The sequence below is a fragment of the Schistocerca americana genome, chromosome 4, assembly GCF_021461395.2.
Source record: "Schistocerca americana isolate TAMUIC-IGC-003095 chromosome 4, iqSchAmer2.1, whole genome shotgun sequence".
NCBI classification, from domain to species: Eukaryota; Metazoa; Arthropoda; class Insecta; order Orthoptera; family Acrididae; genus Schistocerca; species Schistocerca americana.
In genome coordinates, this window is record NC_060122.1 from 762843608 (window position 1) to 762869520 (window position 25913).

The following is a 25913-nucleotide window of genomic DNA, read 5'->3' on the forward strand; positions in this document are numbered from 1 at the left end:
GGAGCGCGGCGGCCCGCTAACACACCAAGTCCCCGTGTCGCCGCGACGCGATTTATGGACACACCTCCACTCGCGTCCACCCGTTATTCGTTATTCGTTGGCCGACCTCCGATCAGGGAATTGTACTTCGAGTTGTCTGGGCCTGACCCAACGTACCGCTTGTGGCTTCACAACGCGTATCCGTGCCTACAAAGAAACGAGGTCGTGTGCGCATTAGCGAAACGGCGCTGGGAGTGGGCTGCTCCCTACTCGAAGCTGTCCTTCAGTCGCATGCGGAAAACGTGTCGCAAAAACGGTTCAAACACAGACAGGCCCTCTGACTTTGGGTAGTGCTGCTGACCGCAGGCTTTGAAAGACAGCAGAGAGATGTACTGAAGTCAGTAGGTGCGTCTGGAGCTACTCCAACAGGAGGATGAAACTACACTACTGGCCATTAAAATTGCTACACCAAGAAGAAATGCAGACCGTAAACGGGTATTCATTGGACAAATATATTATACTAGAACTGACATGTGATTACATTTTCACGCAATTTGGGTGCATAGATCCTGAGAAATCAGTACCCAGAACAACCACCTTTGGCCGTAATAACGGCCTTGATACGCCTGGGCATTGAGTCAAACAGAGCTTGGATGGCGCGTACAGGTACAACTGCCCATGCACCTTCAACACGATACCACAGTTCATCAAGACTAGTGACTGGCGTATTGTGACGAGCCAGTTGCTCGGCCACCATTGACCAGACGTTTTCAGTTGGTGAGAGATCTGGAGAATGTGATAGCCAGGGCAGCAGTCGAACATTTTCTGTATCCAGAAAAGCCCGTACAGGACCTGCAAAATGCGGTCGTGCATTATCCCGCTGAAATGTAGGGTTTCGCAGGGATCGCATGAAGGGTAGAGCCACGGGTCGCAACACATCTGAAATGTAACGTCCACTGTTCCAAGCGCCGTCAATGTGAACAAGAGGTGTCCGAGACGTGTAACTAATGGCACCCCATACCATAACGCCGGGTGATACGCCAGTATGGCGATGACGAATACATGCTTCCAATGTGCGTTCACCGCGATGTCGCCAAACACGGATGCGACCATCATGATGCTGTAAACAGAACCTGGAATCATCCGAAAAAGTGACGTTTTGCCATTCGTGCACCCAGGTTCGTCGTTGAGCACACCATCGCAGGCGCTCCTGTCTGTGATGCAGCGTCAAGGGTAACTGCAGCCATGGTCTCCGAGCTGATAGTCCATGCTGCTGCAAACGTCGTCGAACTGTTTGTGCAGATGGTTTTTGTCTTGCAAACGTCCCCATCTATTGACTCATGGATCGAGACGTGGCTGCGCGATCCGTTAGAGCCATGCGGATAAGATGCCTGTCATCTCGACTGCTAGTGATACGAGGCCGTTGGGAACCAGCTAGGCGTTCCGTATTACCCTCCTGAACCCACCGATTCCATATTCTGCTAACAGTCATTCGATCTCGACCAAAGCGAGCAGCAGTGTCGCGATACGATAAACCGCAATCACGATAGGCTACAATCCGATCTTTATCAAAGTCGGAAACGTGATGGCACGCATATGTCCTCCTTACTCGAGGCATCACAACAACGTTTCACCAGGCAACGCCGGTCAACTGCTGTTTGTGTATGAGAAACCGATTGGAAATTTTCCTCATGTCAACACGTTGTAGGTGTCGCCACCGGCGCCAACCTTGTGTGAATGTTCAGAGAAACTAATTTTTGCATATCACAGAATCTTCTTCCTGTAGGTTAAATTTCGCGTCTGTAGCACGTCATCTTCGTGGTGCAGCAATTTTAATGGCCAGTAGTGTATGTTGTTACAGAGACCTTATCATGTCTCAAATATCTATGATTTATATATGCTCACTGAAGCGGCGAATGAAAATTTGTACCAAGGCCAGGATATCCTCCTCAGGAAGTACATGCGCTAACGATTACACCACCTTGGCACAGTGGATTTTGCACAACTGCAGCAATTTCCTTTGTTTGAATACCGGCTTTGGTACAAATTTTCATTCGTCACTTCAGTCTGCATATACACGGTGATTTACGAAGATATGCAAATATTTTAATATGTTATTCTACAAACAAAACCAAAGAAAAAAGTTCATATAAATATAGGTCCACAAATATTTAGTTACGGAGCTACGGTTAATAAAAGATTTTGCCTGAAATTTAGCAACTTCGCTAAAACGAAGCCCTCGCCAAACCGTACTAAGTTAAAGTAAAGCACGATTTCCATTTTGTTGGTATTGGTCCGGTGAATCCAATAAAACATGTCCCAGACGTGTATCTGCAGTAGTTCTCTAGAACATCCAGAGAAGCAAAGATTATTATACAAATAAATTTGTTTACTTTCCATTAAGAATGTAGAAACTTTTATGTCATTGTTGTCAACTGTTAGTGAGTTGTTTCAGTCGTTTCCTAACATTGTAACGAGTTAGTTTTCCGTATTGTATGGTGGACGAGCATAATAACGACAGTGTATACAGGATGGTCCATTGATAGTGACCCGGTCAAATATCTCACGAAATAAGCATCAAACGAAAAAAGTACAAAGAACGAAACTCGTCTAGCTTGAAGGGGGAAACCACATGGCGCTATGGTTGGCCCGGTAGATGGCACTGCCATAGGTCAAACGGATATCAATTGCGTTTTTTAAGTAGGAACTCCCATTTTATTACATATTCGTATAGTGCGTAAAGAAAAACGAATGTTTTAGTTGGACCACTTTTTTCGCTTTTTACTAGATGGCGCTGTAATAGTCACAAACATATAAGTACGTGGTATCACGTAACATTCCGCCAGTGCAGACGGTATATGCTTCGTGATACATAACCCGTGTTAAAATGGACCGTTTACCAACTGTGGTAAAGGTCGATATCGTGTTGATTTATGGCTATTGTGATCAAAATGCTCAACGGGCGTGTGCTGTGTATGCTGCTCGGTATCCTGGACCACATCATCCAAGTGTCCGGACCGTTCGCCGGATAGTTACGTTATTTAAGGAAACAGGAAGTGTTCAGCCACATGTGAAACGTCAACCACGACCTGCAACAAATGATGATGCCCAAGTAGGTGTTTTAGCTGCTGTCGCGGCTAATGCGCACATCAGTAGCAGACAAATTGCGCGAGAATCGGGAATCTCAAAAACGTCGGTGTTGAGAATGCTACATCAACATCGATTGCACCCGTACCATATTTCTATGTACCAGGAACTGCATGGCGACGACGTTGAACCTCGTGTACAGTTCTGCCACTGGGCACAAGATAAATTAGTGGACGATGACAGATTTTTTGCACGCGTTCTATTTAGCGACGAAGCGTTCTTTGTAGTTATTTCGTTTGACGCTTGTTTCGTGAGATATTTGGCTCGGTCACGATCAGTGAACCATCCTGTGTAACTGAAACCACATAGTAGCTGTTACAGTTTGTAGATTATCTATGAAATAGAGATTCCTTTCAAATCTACGGCAGAGGAATACGCCGATATGGTGCTTTTATAAACACCATGTAGCTAATTAGTTTATAACATTATTGTGATAAGATCTAGTTTTTATAAAACTGAATGACATAAGGCAGTGGCATGTATAAAAGGTGTACAGCTTTGCTTCCACCGTTTATTCCCAACAGTTGAGGCTTTAATGAAAGAAATTGATTACACATGTATCATTCAAAGTATTTTCCATCGCTGGCCACTACTTTCTCCCATCTTTCGGGCAGTGTACGAATCCCGGGTCGAAAAAATTGTTCATCTTTTGAAGCGATCCACGAATCGATCCAATTTGTGACTTCTTCATGAGATCGGCAGTGTTGGTCAGCCAGGCCATGCGCCATTGATCTAAACAGGTGATAGTCAGAGGGAGCAATGTCTGTAAAATACGGCGGGTGGGGTAGGACTTCCCATTTTGACGTTTCCAAGTACGTTTTGGCCTCTTTTTCAACGTGGGGTCGAGCGTTGTCGTGCTGCAAAATCACTTTATCGTGATTCTCGCTGTATTGCGGCCGTTTGTCTTTAATTCTCGGCTCAAACGCATTAACATCTTGGAGCCGTGAATATTCGGATTGGCCTTCGACGTGGAAGCATGGCCGGGATATCCCCATGATGTTTTGCGTTTAGGGTTATCGCAATGAACCCATTTTCCGTGTCCGGTCACAATGCGATGCAGAAATGCAGAAATACCTTCCGTTTTTGCCTCTGAAGCAACTGTTCACAAACACACAAACGCCGTTCAACGTCTTTTGGTTTCAGGTGACACGGGACCCAAGTTCCTTCTTTCTGAATCATGCCCATAGGCTTGAGACGTTTTGAAATGGCTTGCTGTGTCACTCCCACTAATCGTGCCAATTCTTATTGAGTTTGACGCGAGTGTTCACTCAGCAACGTCTCCAATTCTGCATCTATGAAAACATTCTCTCTTCCACCACTATACCGGTCTACGACGGTAAAATCACCGTTCTTGAAGCGCTAAAACCACTCAATACACGTTCTTTCACTAATAGCGTCCTTACCATACGTACTTAAGAGCATTCGATGAGACTCAGCCGCTGCTTTCTTCATATTGCAACAAAACAGTAGCACCTCCCGCAAATGACGAGAATTAGGCTCGTAAACTGACGTTTTCAATTAAGAACAGCATTATGTTGCAGACACAAATCGAGTAATGTTTGAATAAGGTTGTGTTGACCGATGTCCAAGCTAACTGCCTGACGTCTGCAATCTGTTTCTTTCGATCGCTTCTTTTCGTTGTCGCGACCTATCGGCAAACGGCGGAAACAGAGCTGTACACCTTGTATTCTTTCTTTCTTTCGCTTGTGCCTTTTTCCCGCAGTTAGGTAGGGTCGGCATGGTTAATCGTATTTGGCAATGTTAGTGGAAGGGTTGCTCGGATGCCCTTCCTGCCGCCACCCCTTACTACCCGGGACGGAATTAGTGTACCCCAACTGTCTGCGACTAGTGTAATCAATGGAATATTACGAAAGTGTTCAAATATGTGCGAGCCGTGTAACTGAGGCGGGACGTGGGGATCAGCCCGGTATTCACCTAGGGGGATGTGTAAAACCGCCTAAAAACCACATCCAGCCTGCCCGGCACACCGGCCCTCGTCGTTAATTCCGCCGGGCGGATTCGATCCGGGGCCGGCGTGCTTACCCGAGTCCAGGAAGCAGCGCATTAGCGCTCTCGGCTAACCTGGCGGGTCTCAAATAAGAGTCGAAGGAAATGAAATGGAAGCAGTAGTAGAGAAAGAAATGAGGCAAGCTTGTAGCCTATTCCCGATTAAAACCAATAAGAAATTTGGAGAAGGGATTAAAGTTCAAGGACAATAAATAAAAACTTCCAAGTTTCCCGTTCACATTGTAATTCTGTCACATATAGCAGAGTAATATTTTTGGTAATACTACATTTTTGTAAAGAAAATCATACAAAACTATAAGATCTAAGAAATGTACGTGGAAAAAATGGGAAAAAAGGTGTTTTTACATGGGAGGTTAGATTGCGGCTTCGACCGCTCTACCAGGAGCGCAGGATCTCCTTGTCTGTACGGCCTTGCTGGTGTACAAAGGACGAGCTTCACGCACGCTTACAACAGCCGAGCAATCCTGTAACTGCAGAACCTTGCATTGGTTCCTATCATACCATGTTTCCGGTGTGTGTAATTCCGATAACTGCAGTTGTATTACTAAGGAAGCCATTAAGATTAAACTAGCAAGTGACAATAGAAATAGAGATAGGTCATTCTTTAAAATTCTGCTTTGAGTCCTGCTCTGTCTGTCTGTCTATCTATCTGTCTGTCTGTCTCTCTGTCTCTGATTAAGTAACATACGAACAGACATAGTGCTACTTCCCATTTATTAATAAAATTCTTCTGGGCCGTTGACAGCGTTATCAATATAAAAAAATTTCCGACGTTTCGGCCAGTGTTGCAAGTGGCCTTCCTCAGCATAGTCCTGCGAAGGCTACTTGTAATAGTGACCGAAGCGTCGCACAATTTTATATATTGGCAATGCGGTCAACAACCCAGAAGAATTTTATTGACAGTGACAACGGCCGCGGAAGGCTACACTTACATCTATTTGCCCTTTGTTAGTTAATATTTCGTTACAGAAACGTCTGAAGATGTTCATCTTTCAAATTGTGGTGGAAATAGTTGTTTACATTGTGTATCGTCATTCTGCATACGCCTGTTCGACGTAGACACAGCCATCGGTGGATTAAGTTGCCTGTACCGCCATGTCTCGTTCCATTTGTCCCTTGAAAATGACTGGCTATTCTATTGTAGAAATATCAGTGCTTTCTGCGAACCCGGTTCCTTTCGCATAGGTATTTTTTAACATTCGACACGCTGGTAGAAGCTCAGGTCTCACAAACTGTTCTCCACTCACAAAGCGTTGTGGGCGGACAACTTGTCCTGATTCACGACATTGTTGGCGGAACGCAAAAACACGCGTCTGCTGTGAACTGGTCGTTCACCACCATTGAGTTTATCGAGCAAATCGAAACCTGTCGCAGTGCATTTCGGCATCAAATAACAGTCACGCAGTAATAAGTCACATCATGCAGTTACTTAGTAGCGAGACAAGTCTGATTTCTTTTGTGTCGGACGTAAAATTCTCTACCCATTGTGGCATTCGTTCATCGTCGGTGTTAATCGCGTGGAAAGGAAGAAAGAATAGCTACTCTCGGTGTAGTTTATGCCATGTCTTCAGACTCAGACCCCTGCTCTTGATAATGTACCAGTTTTAAAGATCGTATCGCGTCCCCGTACGAGGTGGCTGGGTGCTGAATTCAGAGAGGAGGACATAATTCGCTGGCGGCGGACACGGGGGAACAAAGTGGAAGCGTGTCGGCGCTGTTCTAATTACGCGGCCGTCCGCAGAACACCTCGCCCAACGCAGCGCAGCCGGTGAAATACGAGTGTCTGGACGTTGCGTCGCCGGCTGAACGCTAAACCCTGGCCGCGATTTATGGGACGGGCGCCACGCGCAGGCGGAGATGAATGCTCGCTGCCGGCACCGGTCGCTGATGGCGCTCACGTAGACGGCGCGCGAAATGTTTTGCGCGGGTAGCAGACGCGCAGGCGACGATGTCTGCTGCGCTTTTCGTCACAGCGCTCTCTACCTGCGACTGCAGCTTACCTGTCTGCGTTTCTGCCACATATTGTTAGGCAGCCATTGCCGCCAAACGTTGTACCACATAAAACTGATCCAGCCCTATAACAGAGAACAATAATTTAAAACAGACAAAGGGAATCCGAAATATATAGAACTACGAGAGGTGTTTTTTAAGTAAGTACCGTTTTGAAATTAAAAAAGAAGACGTGCTAAGATATCTCAATAATTTTATTTTTACATGAAAGCCTGTACCTTAATCTACGCACTGACGCCACTACAGTCTGATTCTTCCTTGTTTACGCTGTGTACTGAGTGTTTAAGATGCCTCCGATAATCGTGAGTCCCGCCGACTATGAAGTATGGGCTGTTATACGATTTCTTAGTGCTAAAGGCCTAAAAGCGACCGATATTCATCGTGAGATCAATGCAGTTTACGAAGAAAACATTATGAGTGGTGGAATGGTAAGAAACTGGGTGAGAGCATTTAAAGATGGCCGCACAAATGTGCATGATGAACAACGGAGTGAGCGTCCTTCGATCGTTAATGAAAGTTTGGTGCAGAAAGTGGACGATAATTTGAGAGAAAACACAAGCTTTACGATTTCCTCCTTACGGGATGACTTTCCTAATGTTTGTCGTAGTGTTTTGTATGGCTTTGTGACCGAACACTTGAATTACCGAAAACTGTGCGCACTTTGGGTACCGAAAAAGTTGACGGATGTGCACACAACTAAACGTTTAGACAGTGAATTGACTTTCCTTGAGCGGTACCACAACGACGGTGATGATTTCTTAAGCCAAATTGTTAGTGGCGGTGAAACATGGGTGGCCTATGTCACACCAGAATCAAAGCAATAGTCCATGGAAGTTGAGCAAGGGCATCCTTTTGCTGCAAGACAATGCCCGTCCGCATGTGGCGAATCAGTCCAAAGATCTCATCACATCTTTTCGATGGGAAACTCCGTACAACCGCGATCTTGCGTCCAGTGACTACCATCTATGTCTGCACTTGAAGAAACATCTGGGCGGTCAGCGTCTTCAAGACGATGACGAAGTCAAAACAGTGGTGGTGTAGTGATCAACAAGTCAGGCGGCAGACTTCTAAGAGGAGGGTATTCAAAAACTTGTACAACGTTATGACAAGTGCCTCAATATTGGCGGAAGTTATGTAGAAAAGTAGATTAAGGTACAGGCTTTCATGTAAAAATAAAATTATTGAGATATCTTAGCACGTCTTTTTCTTAATTTCAAAACGGTACTTACTTAAAAAAACACGCCTCGTACTTGTAACTACAAAATAAACTCACTGTACAAAATACAAGTCACAACGTTTTGGGGACACACTAGGCGCTTTTCAGTATTTTACACGAGGATGAAGGCGTATTAAGCGATCGTGTGGCGCTCCATTGCTATCGTGATGTGTGTATCTGCCAGCCGATTGTATGGCTTCAGCACAGTAAGGTCGATCGACGTGTAGACATGACGTAAGGTAAGTAGCTCTACTGTTTGGAATTGCCCGCGCTCAAGCCGTGAATGGCAATGACCAACTTGTTACCATATCAAAGCGGACGGATTGGTCTGCCAATCATAGCCATGTAAAGTGGCATCAGAGAGGTGATAGTAAGAAAATCCTAACCGTTGGGAACTGGGGATGAGTTTCATGCCTTGTCAATAACTAACCGGACAGGAATTGCTATTGCCAGGTAATGCAGGTCCAAGTAAACTGCGAAGGAGTGCAAGCAGTGGACAACTGGAGTGAGGTGTTTCGCGTAAGGCCAATGTTCACTGCAGCAAAGACAGCTGCACGAGATCAGTGAGCAGAACAATACAGAGAGTGGACGGTAACTGCCTGTAAGTGTGTGTGTTGTGTGGTGATACGAGTCGCAATTGCCCTATTTTCAAATTATGTAGGGCGTCGAATACATCGACGAACCAATAAGGCGCTCAACCCACTGTGTGAGGAGGATGTAGTTCAGTCCGAAGGTTCGTTTGTGGCTTTACCGTAGAACGGTCAGGAAGGGGCTGTGAAATCTAAACGAGACAGGTGGTTCTGTAAAAAAATTAAATATATATGTTCGAGTAGACATATCATACACCCGGGAATAGAGAATCTGGACGATTTTTCCCTGTCATTATGCAGGGAGTCAAATACATCGACGAACCAATAAGGCGTTAAAACCACTGTGTGAGGAGGATGTAGTTCAGTCTGAAGGTACGTTTGTGACTTTACCGTAGCATGGTGACGAAGGGGCTATGAAATCTAAGCGAGACAGGTGGCTCTGTACAAAAATTAATTATGTATATACGAGCAGACATCTCATCCACCCGAGAATAGAGAATCTCAACGTTTTTTACCTGTTATCGATATCGATATTAGCAAGATATCGCTCCCGGGAATTCCAAAACTTTCAAGAACAAAAAAAAAAAAAATAAATAAATAAATAAAAAAAATAATGTGGTGATGTAATTATAAATTTGCAACTTTCCGATCTTTTTCTTTTAGTTTTACTGTGAAACCTTGCTTCTTGCCAAATTTCAGGATTCTAGGCCTACAGGAAGTACACTATGTGTTTTGATGAGTGGGTTTGAGAGTATCAAACGGTGTCACATAAATGGCTGTATCTTTTGATGCCATTGACTTAGCATATTAAATTTATTACACCGACAAGAGACCATAGCCCTTAATACCTGGCATAAATGTGAACGTGATAAGTCCACCCACTCCTCAGAAAAAGCGGCCTTAACAGGCGGATGAACAGATAGACACTTGGACAACAAATTAAACAAAAAATCCTTTTCGTATGATGCAATCAAAAGCTAAAAAGTTTCGGATTTTTCTCCTTTAGTTGTACTGTGAAACCTAGCTTCTTACCAAATTTCACGATGAAACTTTCTGGCAGATCAAAACTGTGTGCCGGACCGAGACTCGAATTCGAGACCTTTGCCTTTCGCGGGCAAGTGCTCTACCGTCTGAGCTACCAAAGTACGACTCACGACCCGTCCTCACAGCTTTACTTCCGCCAGTACCTCGCATCCTACCTTCCAAACTCCACAGAAGCTCCCCTGCGAACCTTGCAGAACTAAGGACGGGTCGTGCTTGGGTAGCTCAGATGGTAGAGCACTTGCCCGCGAAAGGTAAAGATCTCAAATTTTGGTCCGGCACACAGTCTTGATCTGCCAGAAAGTTTCATATCAGCGCATACTCCGCTGCAGACTGAAAATTTCATTCTGGAAATTTCATGATTCTAGGCCAAGTGGAAGTATCCTAGAGGCTTTCATGTGTGTGTTTGCAACATATGTGAGATAAATTGCAGTATCTTTGTAATTCATTGACTTAGAAGTTTTATTTTCTACACCTTCAAGTGCCTGTAGACTTTACTATGTGAAATAAATTTCAACTGTATACGTAATCCCGCTCCTGCGAAAATGAGTTTTCAACAGTCGGACCGATAGACAGTCAGACAGACACACGGACAGCAAAGTAATGCTATAAGGGTTCCGTTTCTACCGATTCAGTTACAGCAGCCTAAAATGTAAGTAAACTACTATTTCAAAAATAACAAGCGTAACGGTTAACAAATTTATCCCACTTTGAGCCAAGGCGACTAGTGCCTTGACGGAAAAATGTCTGGCGTTGCCTACGGAACAATGATTGTACCTAGGAGTGCATATCTTTGCCTGAAGCAAACCAGAGACCGCGAATGTCTTTGTTCTGGACTCGAAAAAAAAAGTAAATTGTAAGGGGAAGGATTGGGACTGTACGATGGAATTTTAAGGTCTTGCAAGCGAAACTTCACCAGTCGAAACAACCTTTACAACATGTGGATGCACATGTTGCCAATGTTGTTTCGATTATGCTGCAGAAGTTTCGCTGGGGAGCCCTTACACATCTCTGATGTGTACTGTAGAAATCGAAAAGAAGGAAGTAAGGGAGAGAAGATTACGCATACAGTGGGATGAGTGCCAGCAACAGCTACGAAGAAGACACCAAGCTATTACCGCAGAATTAATTTCCGCGCGATTCTGCAAGGCGTGGGCTGCGGCCGCCCAGATAGCAGCAGCGGAGTGCTTTTTCTGCAGCAGGCGCGTTACGGCTCCGACCAAGCGTCCGCAAATAATTTTTCGTCTAATGGCAAATCACAGCCAGCCAGCCAGCCAGCCAGCCAGCCTGCCCACGACCGCACACTTAGCGAGGTCCTCTCTGGATGTGGCTGGAGCAGGACGCGGCGAAATGGAAAGCGCTACGCTTTCAGTATTGCCTATACGAGGGGTGTCCAGAAAGTAAGTTCCGATCGGTCGCGAAAGGGAAACGACTATGAAAATCCGATAAAGCTTTGCAAAGATGTGTTGGGCAGTGTCTCTAGTGTGATCCTAGATAGCATCACGTCGCTCTTCTCATTTCTGAGCTCACAGTGAGCGCGTTAAGATGTCTATAAAATAGTGTCTTTCGCCAAGTACGAGGGCCTGGTGAGGAATTTCGCCTGAAGCTATGCAGCCAACATTACATAACTGTCGTGCGGTTTCTTCTTCAAGACAATTCTCTGCCGCATTCTGCAGGAGCAATGAAGATGCTCCTGCATCGTTTTTAATTGTAAATGTTTGATTACCCACAATACAGCCCGTAATTGTCTCCCTCTGAGTTAAATCTCTGCTCACATGAACCGCTGGCTATGAAGACAACATTATGGCACAGACAATGAGCTGTAGGCCAGCGAAGAGAATTGGCGGAAAGCACTGGCGGCTGTCTTCTCTGATGTGGGTATTGGGAAGCTGGTACAACGTTCCGACAAATGTCTAAGTCAGGACGGCGACTACGTAAAGAAATAGCTGGAAGGTGTAGCTAACTGTTACAAATAAAATATTTCTGATCTCGTTCCTAATGACAGCTTCCATTGGCCGGCCGAAGTGGCCGTGCGGTTAAAGGCGCTGCAGTCTGGAACCGCAAGACCGCTACGGTCGCAGGTTCGAATCCTGTCTCGGGCATGGGTGTTTGTGATGTCCTTAGGTTAGTTAGGTTTAACTAGTTCTAAGTTCTAGGGGACTAATGACCTCAGCAGTTGAGTCCCATAGTGCTCAGAGCCATTTTTAGCTTCCATTGGAATATACTGTAATCAGCATGTGTTTATCACGCATGTGTTATCTCAATAACTTGTTTGCCATATAATAATCCTTTCTTAATAACGCACACAAAAGATACGCATTTAAATATTTGCGTCTTTAAAGTGGGAGTTGTTCATTAAACAAAAATTCTCGAACATTTGGGTAACTTTTTGTTCTGAGCCAACAGTAACTTAGGGGACAGTTAGCGTAAGTTTTTTGTGTTGTTGCCACATATGTCGCTAGACGATAACATCATAGAACAACAACGACACATGGTACTGAAGTTGAAGTGACTGTCATCAGTGACTATGTGACATTGAATTGTGTTGTTGCTACATCTGGTACATAAACGACATGTTTTGCAAAGACTTTCCTAACAAATTAACCTTATATTAGTCTTCTTTGTGCACAATACTGAGTTTCTTACAGATTTGAGAATGACTTCTGTAGAGCCGTCAGTTTATGTTGCATACAAACCAGTCCTAGTCGAATAAGAACGTTTGCAGTGCACTTGGCGATAATTTTCATGGTGGATGTTTGTTATAAATGATCCATAGAATTTTACACGTGTGTTCTTTGTTCCCCTTTGCAGGTTGCACCAAGGTCTACACGAAGAGCTCCCACCTCAAGGCGCACCAGCGGATACACACAGGTTAGTAACAGTTTTGAGTACTTTTCACAGCGGTAGCGACAGAGAACAGTCGTTGTTACCCTCGGATGAAATTTGTCCTCTCTCAACATAAATGAAAGACAGGTCGGTATTGAACACATATCAAGTACATCTGCTTGTGTAAAATGGTATATTATAAGTGGAGTTACTAATTGCATCATGAAAGACATTGCGGAAACCAAAAATTCCATTGAGTAACTTCTAATACACACGTCGTAACGTGATTTAGGAATATACAGGATAGATGTAAGTGCTGATATTTCTACTGTTGACGGAGGAAGGTGTACTGAACAACATTCCATCAGTATCCACGTCATTTTCAGACTAATGATTGCAGCTGTTAGGGGTAGTATGTTTTCAGATAGTTTAGTACCTTCAGGTACGTGTGACGAAAGCAAAAACTCGATACTTATTTTCCCTTCAGCAGCAGGTCAGATGTTACAGTGTGGATGCATGGATCCAAAATGGTCAGTCTAAACTGACAGGTGTAGTCCACTTAGTGGTGCAGCTACGGTCATGCAGAAAACATGAGGTAGTAAATTATGTGAAGCGCTTGTAGGAAGACTGTTAGAGGCAGAGCAAAAAACAACCAACACACTGATTTGTGCAGATATAACGTACCAGTAAAATATGTGTACTTATACCTGTTGCATTCTGCATGTGTACTTACATGTAGATAAGTATTGAGACTACTGAAGATGAATGGAAGCCCAAAAGGAGCCTAAGCAGTATTAAAAGTAAACCTTCCCATGAGTCACAAAGTTTTTCCTACAATATCTCCCGCTACGGATTGTTCAGTATTTCTTATCGTCCTCACTGACTGAATCTACGGAGGATTCTACAGCCTTTCTAAAATGGCGTCTACCTCTTCCTTTGGTTTCAACTTGGTATGATCCCTGGCCTAACGAGCATTACTATAGAATCTCACATAAGCGCAAGACACTGGCTTACATTCTCGTCAACGGCATATTGAAACCACCGCTTGCTGTCCATTAAAAAGCTTAATTCTGTCGAAGAACATCTCTTGCATCAAAAAATATTCAACAGGTACCTTCGGGGCGAGTGTCACCACGCTGGTTACACATACCACGGAATAGGTTGACGATTTGCTATTCAGTGCATGAAACTAAAGCTTCAGTATTTTTAAGAAATGCGACGCCACCCTCATGTTTTACCCATTACAACTTCACTTACGATTAGTTAATTTTCAAGAAACAAATGTCAGACTGACGTTTGAGCAAAGAAACTGTTACCTCAGTTGGTAAGAAGGGAAGTTTACAGCATCCACTTTCATCCTCATTTACAGTTAAAGACAGTGTTGGGCCTCTTAAATTATGTCTATACCTTAGAATTCTTTAAATTAATTCCATAGTGTTTTGAAAACTTTGCTTAGCTCTCTCCGTCTGTCAAACTGCACCACATATTCCAGTCCACCTTCATCTCCTTCTCTGTAAATGACAAGGATAGACGCCTTGTGTACTAATGTCCATCAATTCTTGTACGTGGAATAAAGCTATGTCTAGAAATTGGATGTGTGTTTGTTGCTGGGCTACTTTCTACAAATTAAATGTCTTCTGCTATAGTCTTGCTCAGTTCATTCGCAAATTCAGCTGAAACGTGACGGATGAGCACTGCACCAGTTTCACATAAATTAGTGAAAACACAATTAAATACTCTTTAATCTGATACTCAGCGATTGGGAAACCGTCTGCCCTATTCTCTACAAGCCACAGCAGCATTTGCTGTGCAACACCATTTTACAAATACCTTACTAGCATACGCCACACATGGAAATACGTGTGATATGTTTGAAAGATACAGTAGAACTGGCCGATAAATTACATTATATAAACTGAAGCACATCTTTACAACTTGAACTTCCGAAGAAAAATGGCAGTCGGCAAGTGAACTAATAGAAACAGGAGTACCAACATAAGAAATGAAAACATGTTTTTGCAACTAATTATATCTAACTAATGAATATTGACGGGCTATATGGAAAGTTTTGTTTTAGCTTGTCTATACTACCACTTCAAAAAATATTTACCATTCCTGCTTGTAGTGTCTCACTAATGTCTCACTGTTCTTTCCTTGCCGTCACAGATTTAAGAAATAATATATTCTATGCCGGAAAAGAACCTTGTCGTCAGGATTTGAAGTGGAATGATCATATAAAATTAGTTGTTGGTAAGGCGGGTACCAGGTTGAGATTCATTGGGAGAGTGCTTAGAAAGTGTAGTCCATCAACAAAGGAGGTGGCTTACAAAACACTCGTTCGACCTATACTTGAGTATTGCTCATCAGTGTGGGATCCGTACCAGATCGGTCTGACGGAGGAGATAGAGAAGATCCAAAGAAGAGCGGCGCGTTTCGTCACAGGGTTATTTGGTAACCGTGATAGCGTTACGGAGATGTTTAATAAACTCAAGTGGCAGACTCTGCAAGAGAGGCGCTCTGCATCGCGGTGTAGCTTGCTGTCCAGGTTTCGAGAGGGTGCGTTTCTGGATGAGGTATCGAATATATTGCTTCCCCCTACTTATACCTCCCGAGGAGATCACGAATGTAAAATTAGAGAGATTAGAGCGCGCACGGAGGCTTTCAGACAGTCGTTCTTCCCCCGAACCATACGCGACTGGAACAGGAAAGGGAGGTAATGACAGTGGCACGTAAAGTGCCCTCCGCCGCGCACCGTTGGGTGGCTTGCGGAGTATAAATGTAGATGTAGATGTAGGTCAGAGAATGGGCACCAGCCACAGTTGGCTGTAGTTACCAATGAGGGTGTATTACGTAATCAGTTACTTATCTTAACGCAGCACTACAAAATTTCACACTTGTACGAAAAACAGAAAAATACACCATATGATATTAAGGCGTGGCTTTACCATTTCATTTCCTTGCGTAACTGAAACGCATAAAAACCGGAAAGGTACACATACGACTTATGGACGCGGAAGCGTGCTAGGGACTTCTTGCTCTTGCTGCGCATTGCTACGTAACAAACCCATATCCTGAAATACGCTGTATCAAGCCCTTTTTGGTATCGTGTCCTCAGTATCTTGGCCCACACCGATAACAAAAGGTATACAACCGAACATCAGCAGAAAAAGTGGAATTTACGTCTCTGCGTGTCCGACATCCGGAGGATAAAAATTTTACTATTACATTTCTGAATTTCTGACGTAATTTGTAGCTATATGAATTGATTGCAGTAAGGTAGTTCGCACTCACAATAAAGTCTCGGTTGTTCTTGTCTCGAACACAGTAATCGCAGCATCCAAGTCGCCAGTGACTGGCTGTATGTATAGCAGGTAGTCTGCCCGCCAGGGGCTGCGCCACTGTACGTCCGTCATGTGCCTACGCCGCTTCCCGGGGAAGCTATCGTAATTCCTTTCCCTGCCTCCCTCTCTCCTCTCCCCAATAGCAACTCTGTCCACTGGATCAGCAGAGCGAGCTGATGGCTTTATATTTACGCTGACTGCTGGAGTTCCCAGTCTCAACATCTGAAAAATGGATAGTGGGTGCCTGATTGTTTCCTCCGATCGCTGGAAAATATAGCCACGTATAGCAATCTTGTCACTCATTAATGAACTCTGTGGAAACGTTTAACTGATTACACAGTCCGTTGAATCTGTTTACAGAGATGGAAGTAGAAGTAATTGGGTTCGGCGTTTATTGCGGAAAGGAAGAAATGCTTTGTTTCCGTGTTTTGTTCGATTGGAGACGACTAATTGCGACGGTCACACCTTTTTGTTTTAATTTCTCTCGTCCAAGTGAAATTATGAAATTTGCCTCTCTTCAGTAAACTTTGAAATTAAGCTGTACAAACAGACTCTTAGTGCACCTTCTTTTGGTTATTTGTTATTAAGTTGAAAATTGCCGTTGACATAAACATATTCAGCAGTTTTGAAACTGAGCTAAATTTCTCACAAAAAAAATGTGCAATGCTAAATCTACGTTTGGAGGGCTGTGAAACTGCAAATTATGACTTGCAAGACAAGCAAATAAACACTACCGCACAAATTGAGGCAAGAATATTACACTTCTTAGAAGTAGTAGATTTCAGTTCATAACGCCCGTATATCAGAGAACATCCGATTAATGTAAGTTATACGAAGGATAATGTCATAACTGTGTTCACTCACAAATTTTAACACAGCATTGACTAGTATTACCATTGTGGAAGTTCGTCATTGAAAGACATTTTCGCAACTGCCCACTTAGACACAGGTTTTATTGCAACCGAAACTGAACTTTATTTTGAGAGTTTTGATCTGAGGATGACAGCAGCCAAAGTGAATCAATAACCAAAAATATGTTAAGCTATGTAAACAGTTGCACTCACAGAAAAGAACGTATTATGGGCTCTTTACTGTTTTAGTTTGTAAATCTTCAGAGGCTAGCTACGCTTCGTGAATGTTTAGAGAAGAGATAACATCAGGTTTAATATTCACATTTCTTTGTATTGTAGGCACGTATACGATGAATAGCCCTTTTTATGTGCAGCCATAAGCGTATTTCTACTCTAATCATATCTTCTCTCGAAAATACTTAAACCTACTATGTATTATGCATAAATTGTACGCTTAAGTGGTATTTATTTCGTGACACAGTGTATTGATTTTACTCTTGTGTTTTGATTTAATAATGACACTGAAAAAATGCATGATTTTAGTGGATAAAGTGCGATCCAGACTGCTAACTTTGTGATACTTATGAAAGCCCACCCCCTACCCACAAAAATTATGCGTTTTGTCAGAGTGTTAATCTGTAATCAAAACACAAGAAAAAAATCAATACACTTTATCACGAAATAAATACTCTAAATAGCCACAAATCTCTACAGTTCGTAGCACATGCGCTACCTCGATCGTTGGAAGACATCACACTGGACATAAGGCTGTCCATATGACACAGACGTGGCATTTTGTCCCGCTCATTCCATAGAGTTAATTATGGACTTACGGACCCTATTACAAGCACGTGCTGAAAAGTAATGCATCTGAATTTTTTGTGTAAAAACTCTTTAAAGTTTTTTAAATGAAAAAAACCTTATTACCATTCTACGGCTTCATTCTTTATATGTACATATTTGCGGCCCTCTGCCACTAGACGGCTGCAAATTGTAATATGTAATATGGTGGTGTGTAATGTAGCTATGTCGGTGCGTGAGGAAGAGCGTGTTGTAATCGAGTTTCGAATTCTAAGAATTCGTCCACACATAGGGCACCCTCTGCTTCAGCATGACAATTCCAGACCACACACGAGCGCCACGACATCTGTAACAATCGCCTTGGGTTCATTGTCACCGACTACCCTCCATACATTGCCGACTTGGTCCCCATCCGACTTTCATCTGTTCCAACTTAAAGAGAACTTTACTCTGTCATGAAACGGTGCAAGCAGTAGTGAGGTTGTGGCACCGTTAACAAAATCAGACGTTGTGCAGGATGGTATTAACAAATTGGTATCTCTATGGGAGAACTGTGTTCGTCGTCGCCACGATGGCTGTTGAGAAGTAAATACGTAGAAATGAAAAATAAAGTTGTAGAATGTTAATAATGTTTTTTTTATTTAAAAAGCTTTAAGAGTTTTGACATAAAAATGATTTCATTGTTGTCACATTAAACTTCGATGTCATTAGTTCTCAGTACGTCCTCGAAATAGAGCATTTGGGTCGCAAGTTTGGTAAACTTAAAACGGTCGCACACTCACCTGGCATAACAGCTCCGAAATTTTATATGGAGGAGAAAACTGAATCGAAAATACTACAGAGAAACACGGACAACTGAAAAATACCCGAAATGCCGTAAACACAGACCAGTGCTACTTCAAGTCTAGATGAAACTCACTGTGCAATGTTGACTGTCGGAAATCGCTTTATAGCACCTATCAGTCCTTGAGGTGAACATGTCGAGCACTAGACATGCGAGTTATAATAATAAATGTCATACAAGTCCTCTTGGAACCTTTTTCCTAAAATGCCACACAGTTCCTTAAAAAAATTTCGGTATGGTAATTAGGCCGCTGTTAACATTAAAAATTAACTGCATATGACAAAAAATTTGCCTCAACGTGATAACTTAGCAAAAATTGCACTTTTATATATTCACCCTTTCTTGTTATATTCAGGGTAGGCAATTCTTAGATGACCGATGAGATTTATTGTAGTTAGAAATTTTAAAATCTCGTGAAAGACCTATAGAGAAGTTTTGACCGTAATTTTAGTGGTTAATTAAAAAATTGTATGTTTCTGAAAATGTAGTCATTGTACAATCCTGGTTAAACATGTATTGCAAAGAAAAGTGAATTATTACTTCTTTGTTTAGATGTTAATAATTCTTTTTGCTAGTATCGAAGACACGTTGCATAATTATTTGAAACCAATATTTTCATTTATATTATTTGATTGTTGAAGGGTAGTGTAATTGTTGAAGACTAACCCTTAATAAACTAACTGGCTTTTCTTTAACGTTAACTACGAGGTGTGGTCTCTGGGACCCCTATCTTTAACTCGAAACTTAAGGCTCAAATCATTTGGATTTAATTTACACAACAATTATTTTTACAACCATTTAAGTGTTGTGCAAATCCTCCTTGTTGCTTTTACTGCACTAAATAATGCGTTCAGTATTTTACTTTCTGCCACACAAAAGCACAGATTTTCGTATTTTTTTCTTTTTTTTTTTAATAATACGCACAAACGACCAGTTGTAGAACCGAACATTACACTCTAAAAGACTGTGACATCTCCGTACGAGGTATATGTTGAGATAAAACTAAATTGCAGTGTTTACACTTGCACAAAAATGTGCACTCGTTAGGTACTAAAAAAAAGTTTGCAAAACTGACATTCAATGCCGGAACCTGCCTCTTCATTTATCACCACTCTCAACACATCTGATATTAATTAACACTTCTAACACTTTAAGAAGTTTATTTGAGAAATAGAAAGGTCCCCTCACAGTTGTCGGAAAGTAATGCTGAATGGTCGTGTTGTTCGCTAGCAGAACTGTGTTGTAAAATTGTCATCCTTTTCGTCTGTATCTTGCTCTACTCCTATGTCATTGACATCTTTTTTCAACCAGCCACTAACAGTTTTATCAAACTTACGATCGTCAAAACTGACAATTGTCTGCGAACAAATTTTGAACAACAGTTACTTAGCTCAAAGGAAGCGGTGTGGGAGATCCCAAAACGTTTTTGTACCACGTGCCAACAATTAACGAAGAAGGTATAATGCAACCGACAACAAAACATTGTAGGGCTGGTGACTTAAGGAGGGTTGAAGGAGCACAGAAGTACTGCCCTTGACCTTACCTTGGAGAGCGAGTTGGAAAATTTTCTCGCTGTCTGAGAGACCACATCTCGTGAATTACGGCCTCAATAGAGTAATTGTTAATGGCTAAATGGTGTGCCTCCCTCCGTCTGTATAGTGTTTTTAAATACTGTGACCCACAAACGGTTAGCCTCCATGACGATAGAGTTGTTAGGTCCGACTCTATGTTTACTCTCCAATGGATGTTCTGCTACTACCGAACTCTCTGTATGGCGTAAAACAAGGACATGTTTCATAGAATCAGTTTCTTCTTGGGCTTCTGACTCGCAGGAACTTTGGTAACGCGCAATATCTCCACACATTTACCACCACGAATGTCGAACTGCCTCGATTTTCTTGTGAACTTCGCCAACTGTGGGGGAGGGGGAGGAGGAGGTGACCACCCAAGGCTCGGATCCAGATATCCGTGCAAGGTTACCACCTCCTCGCCGCTCGTACAGCTACCGTGTGTTTGTGTTTTGTACGGTCGGCGGCGACCCCGCACAGCAGCAGGTGGCGGTAATGCGAGCGCGGGGAGGCAACGGCAGCCAGTAGCGCCCTGCCGCCGCCCACAGCCGGCTCGCAGCGCCTCCTGTAATTAACTGCACCGCCCATTATCACATTAGCCGCCCCTCCCAGCGGCCACCGCGCCCGTCCGGATCGTCCACGCCGCTCGCGGCGACGACTAATTCCGCGGCGGAACGGAACGCCAGAGAGCGGACGGGGCTGACAGTATATCACGATCTGACACGCCCCGGCCTTATCTCGCCGGCCGGCCGTAACTCACCGGACAACGTAATTAGCCCTAAGTGTTACCGCCGGGGCGGAGTCCCTCCTGTCCGGGGCGCGCGGCTCGAGCGCTTGCCGCTGCTTACGTTTAGCGCATCTGTCTGTAGCGGCTGTCGGGCGATTCGCCGGGTCCCCGGGAATTACCCGTGCTAATAACACAGCTCCATAGGGCGAAACCGCGCCACGTCTTTCAGTCGAGAGTTGCGCCCCGTCCAGTTTATCGTGTGAAACGCTGACGAGCTGTAATTTTCAGGGATGTACAGAAAAGGCTCCCACAGGACAGTGCAGTAACGGAAGACGATGAAGCAGTGAGCTTTCTCTGTAAGCTCATCACATGCGTCAGTATCGAGAAATTAAAAGTCGTGGTAGTGGTCTGCCTCTAGGCACGTGATTTATGGAACGGTCTTGCAGAGTTAGGTTAACTGCGTACCATTTCGACCCAGGACGGCCGAAAACTGTTAATTACGCCCTAGATGCGATCACCAGCTGCAGGGATCCGCAGTTCGTGGTCTGGCGGCTAGTCTTACTGCATCAGAATCCCGGGGTCCCGCGTTCGATTCGCGGCCGCGTTGGGGATTTTTATCTGCCCGAGGACTGGGTGTTTGTGTTGTCCTTATCATTTCATTGTCGTCATTCTCGACAGTGGCTCGATTGGACTGTGAAAAAATTGGACTGTATAAAAATTGGGACTTTTTACTGGCACTGATGACCGCGCACTTGAGCGCCCCAGAAAACCAAACATCATCATCACCAGCCATAGGAGCCTAAAATACACTTAGGTGTAGGTGACAATAGTCGTGAGATAGCGATATGCACATATACAGACGGCTGTAGTATAGCGTACACAGGGTATAAAAGGACAGTGCATTAGCGGAGCTGCTATTTGTACTCCGGTGATTAACGTGAAAAAGTTCCCGAAGTGATTATGATCGCATGACGAGAATTAACAGACTTTGAACGCGGAATGGTAGTAGGAGATAGACGCACGGGACATTCCATTTGGGAAATCGTTAGGGAATTCGAGATTCTGAGATCCACAGTGTCAAGAGTGCGTCGAGAATATAAAATTCAAGGCATTACTCTCACCACGGATAAGGCAGTCACCGACGGCGTTCACTTAACGACAGAGACCAGCGGCGTTTGCGTAGGTGTCAGTCATAATACTCAAGAAACGCTGTGTGAAATAAACGCGGTAATCAGTGTGGGACGTACGACGAACGCCCCTTAGGACAGTTTGGCGTAATCTGGCGTTAATGGGGTATGGCAGCAGCCGACTGATGCGACTGCCTCTGCTGACAGTACGACTAATCGATTGAACCCTAGACGACTGAAAACCGTGGACTGATCAAATGAGCTCGTATTTCAGTTGGTAAAAGCTGTTGATATGGTGTGGCGCGGACTCCATGAGGCCAGCGACCCGAGTTATCAACAAGGCACTGTGAAATATAGGGTGGGCTGTGTTTGTATGGAATGGAGTTGCTCCTCTGATTCAGCTGAACTGTTCATTGGCTGAAATGCCGGTCGCTGTGGCCGAGCGGTTCTAGGCGCTTCAGTCTGGAACCGCGCCGCTGCTACGGTCGCAGGTTCGAATCCTGCCTCGGGCATGGATATGTGTGATGTCCTTAGGTTAGTTAGGTTTAAGTAGTTCTAAGTCTAAGGGACTGGGTACCTCAGATGTTAAGTCCCATAGTGCTTAGAGCTTTTTTTTTTTTTTTTTTTTTTACTGAAAATGGTTATGCCCTGCTACTTGGAAACTATCGGCAGTCCTTCGTTGACCTCATATTCCCAAATAATGATAGAACTTTTATGGATGACAATGCTCCATGTCACCGAGCCACAATTGTTGGCGATAGATTTTAACAGCTTCCTGGAGTATTGCAGAGAATGATTTGGCAATCCAGATCACCCGACATGAACCCCATCCAATATTTTTAGGACAATATCTATAACACAGGAGAGATACCGACAGACTTCCAGAAATGTATCATTGTTCCTATACCAAAGAAGGCAGCAGCTACAAAATGTGAACAGTACCGAACTCTAATCCTAATGTCACATGCATCAAAAATTCTCATAAAAATATTTCTGAAGAGAATTGAAGAGAATGTGGAGGATATGCTGAGTGAAGATCAGTTTGGTTTCAGAAGGGGATTTTGAACAAGAGAGGCGATTCTGGCACTGAGACTCGTTATCGAAAAGCAATTACAGAAAAATAAACCAACTTATATTGCCTTTGTAGACGTAGAAAAGGCATTTGATAACGTTATCTGGCGAGAGATGTTCAGAGTGCTGAGGAAAAGTGGAATAAAGTACAAAGACATCCGTGTGATACTCATTTCTTTAAGAATGAGGTGGCAGTGATTAGGAACTGTCACCATGAACAAGAAGCACATATTAGAAAAGGGGTAAGGCAAGGATGTATTCTCTCTCCTCTTATGTTCAATGCTTACATCCAGAAAGCTATAGACCAAGTTCGAGAAACTACTGAGGTGGGAATCAAAATTAAGGGAAAGAAAATAGACATGTTAAGTTATGCAGATGATATTGCTATGGTCACGGAGACAAAAGAAGACCTAGAGGAAGTTCTCAGAACAATGGAAAAAAAATCTATGTAATCAGTATGGAATGAGAATAAATAAGAAAAAGACTAAAGTAATGGTATCCAGTACAGAAGCAGAATATGAACCTCTGAGAATGAGAATTGGAAGAGAGGAGCTGGAAGTGATAGAGGAATTTACTTACCTGGGAAGCAAAATCACAAGAGATGGTAGAAGCCGGAAAGAAATTGCGACCAGAATAGTAAAGGCAAAAATCGCATTTAATCGGAGAAGGAACTTACTCACCAGCAACATCAGTCTGATGTTTGGAGTGTGGCCCTACACGGATGTGAAACTTGGACAATTGGAAGAGAAGAGAGGAGACGGCTAGAGGCCCTGGAGATGTGGTGCGATAGAAGGCTGATGAAGATCAGCTGGAGAGACAAAGTAACAAATGAAGAGGTGCTTAGAAGAGTACAGGAAACCAGATCTTTGTGGAGGCACATCCAAACAAGAAGAGACAAACTTGTAGGGCATATATTACGACACGACAACATCATTGGAACAATAACAGAAGGAGCTATTGAGGGAAGCAATCGGAAGGGGCGACCAGGGATATCATATATGCAACAAATCATGAATGACGTTGGGTGTAACACATACGTGGAAATGAAGAGAAAGGCAGACAGAAGAGAGGAATGGCGCTCTGCTGCAAACCAACCTCCGGGTAGAACACTAAAAGAAAAAGAAAAGAAAGAATATCGAGAGGTTAGTTCGTGAACAAAACCGAGCATAGGCAACACTTTGGCAATTATGGACGGTTTCAGAGGCAGCGAGGCTCAATTTTTCTGCAGGGGACTTCGAACGACCTGTCCAGGCCATCCCACGTCGAGCGTCTGCACTACGCCGGGAAAAAGGAGGCCTGACATGATATTGGGAAGTATCCCATGACATTTATCATCTCAGTGTAAACCCCCTGTTAATGCAAAATGATCAGGTAAATTGATGGCCCTGACTCAAATGATCATCTGATTGCATAAAAGATAAATTATTCGTGCCTGCATGCGATCTATAAAATTTGCTTATTAACTGCAAGTAGTAATTATCTGTGACAGTGATCGAAATTGTTCTTAAGTAAAATCAATTACTTAGGAGAGTATTAACGAAATAATTGAACCACAGTTCTGACTGAGCACACAATAATTCCAAACTACGAAGAATAATCGGTATACTCTGCAACTCAGTTTGGTGTATTCTGCGCGTGGTGTTTCCCTAGCTGACTTGATATAACCCCACCGGACAATAAATTAGTCCACCCCTAGGGGAACGATTACAAGCTTTCATACAATGTAGGCTTTCACGGCCGGTGTTGTCTTGAGTTAAAACTTCCGGGCTGAGAGGCCGTGGTCGATGTATAAAATTTTCACCTAACGTCTCGTCTCCATCTGCGGGAGACATCTTCTGAGGTCGTCTGGCAGATGGAGATGAGACGTTAGGTGAAAATTTCATACATCGACCACGGCCTCTCAGCCCGGAAGTTTTAACTGAAGATTACATGCATTATTTAATAACAGCCGGCCGAAGTGGCCGAGCTCAGATACATTTGAACCATTTAATACCCCGTAATTCCGCACCCTGGACTTGATTATCGATTGGATTCGGTGAGGGATCGAGTACACAGGGTTTTAAAAGTACGTCGCACCCAGGTTAAGCAACGCACTGAAGATTTGACAGTACTATTCCACGAAATTGAGGCGATGATAACGTCGGCGTTTTATCCGTTATTCCAAAATGTCCCATAGATTTTGTATGGAACTCAAGTCACTTGATTTTGTTGGCCAGTCGCGATGTAACATGGTGAGGGTCTGAGCAGGAAACAAGTGACGTATTCTCCCAGCCCGATGAACTTTAAAGTTGTGCTGTTTACGTGCCTTAGTGAGCGATGGCCTCTTGGGAGGTTAGTTGGTTATTTTGGGGAAGGAGAGCAGACACCGAGGTCATCGGTCTCATCGGATTAGGGAAGGACGGGAAAGGAAGTCGGCCGTGCCCTTTCAAAGGAACCATCCCGGCATTTGCCTGGAGTGATTTAGGGAAATCACGGAAAACCTAAATCAGGATGGCCGGACGCGGGATTGAACCGTCGTCCTCCCGAATGCGAGTCCACTGTCTAACCACTGCGCCACCTCGCTCAGTTCTTGCGAGGTGTTCGGCTCCAAATGTTCATTGCATGTAGTAGGTAGCCCCGTCTCAATTTTCTTGTCACTAATAGGTCAGGATGGACATTCATTCACTGTCTGCAGCAATTCCCGTCGGCTTTGGAAGCGATTTTGATTCACAAGGCGTGAAACACGCCACCACGCAAAAGAAGACGA

The 25913-nt window shown here is 43.7% G+C and overlaps 1 protein-coding gene across 1 annotated transcript in view; it reads left to right on the forward strand.

Annotated features, from left to right (window-relative positions):
- Positions 1–25913, forward strand: part of LOC124613784 (dendritic arbor reduction protein 1-like) — a 242515-nt gene that overhangs the window by 42397 nt on the left and 174205 nt on the right. The window contains exon 4 of the mRNA XM_047142502.1: positions 12823–12882. Within this exon, the coding sequence (XP_046998458.1) occupies positions 12823–12882 (60 nt within the window). The remainder of the gene's footprint in view (positions 1–12822; positions 12883–25913) is intronic.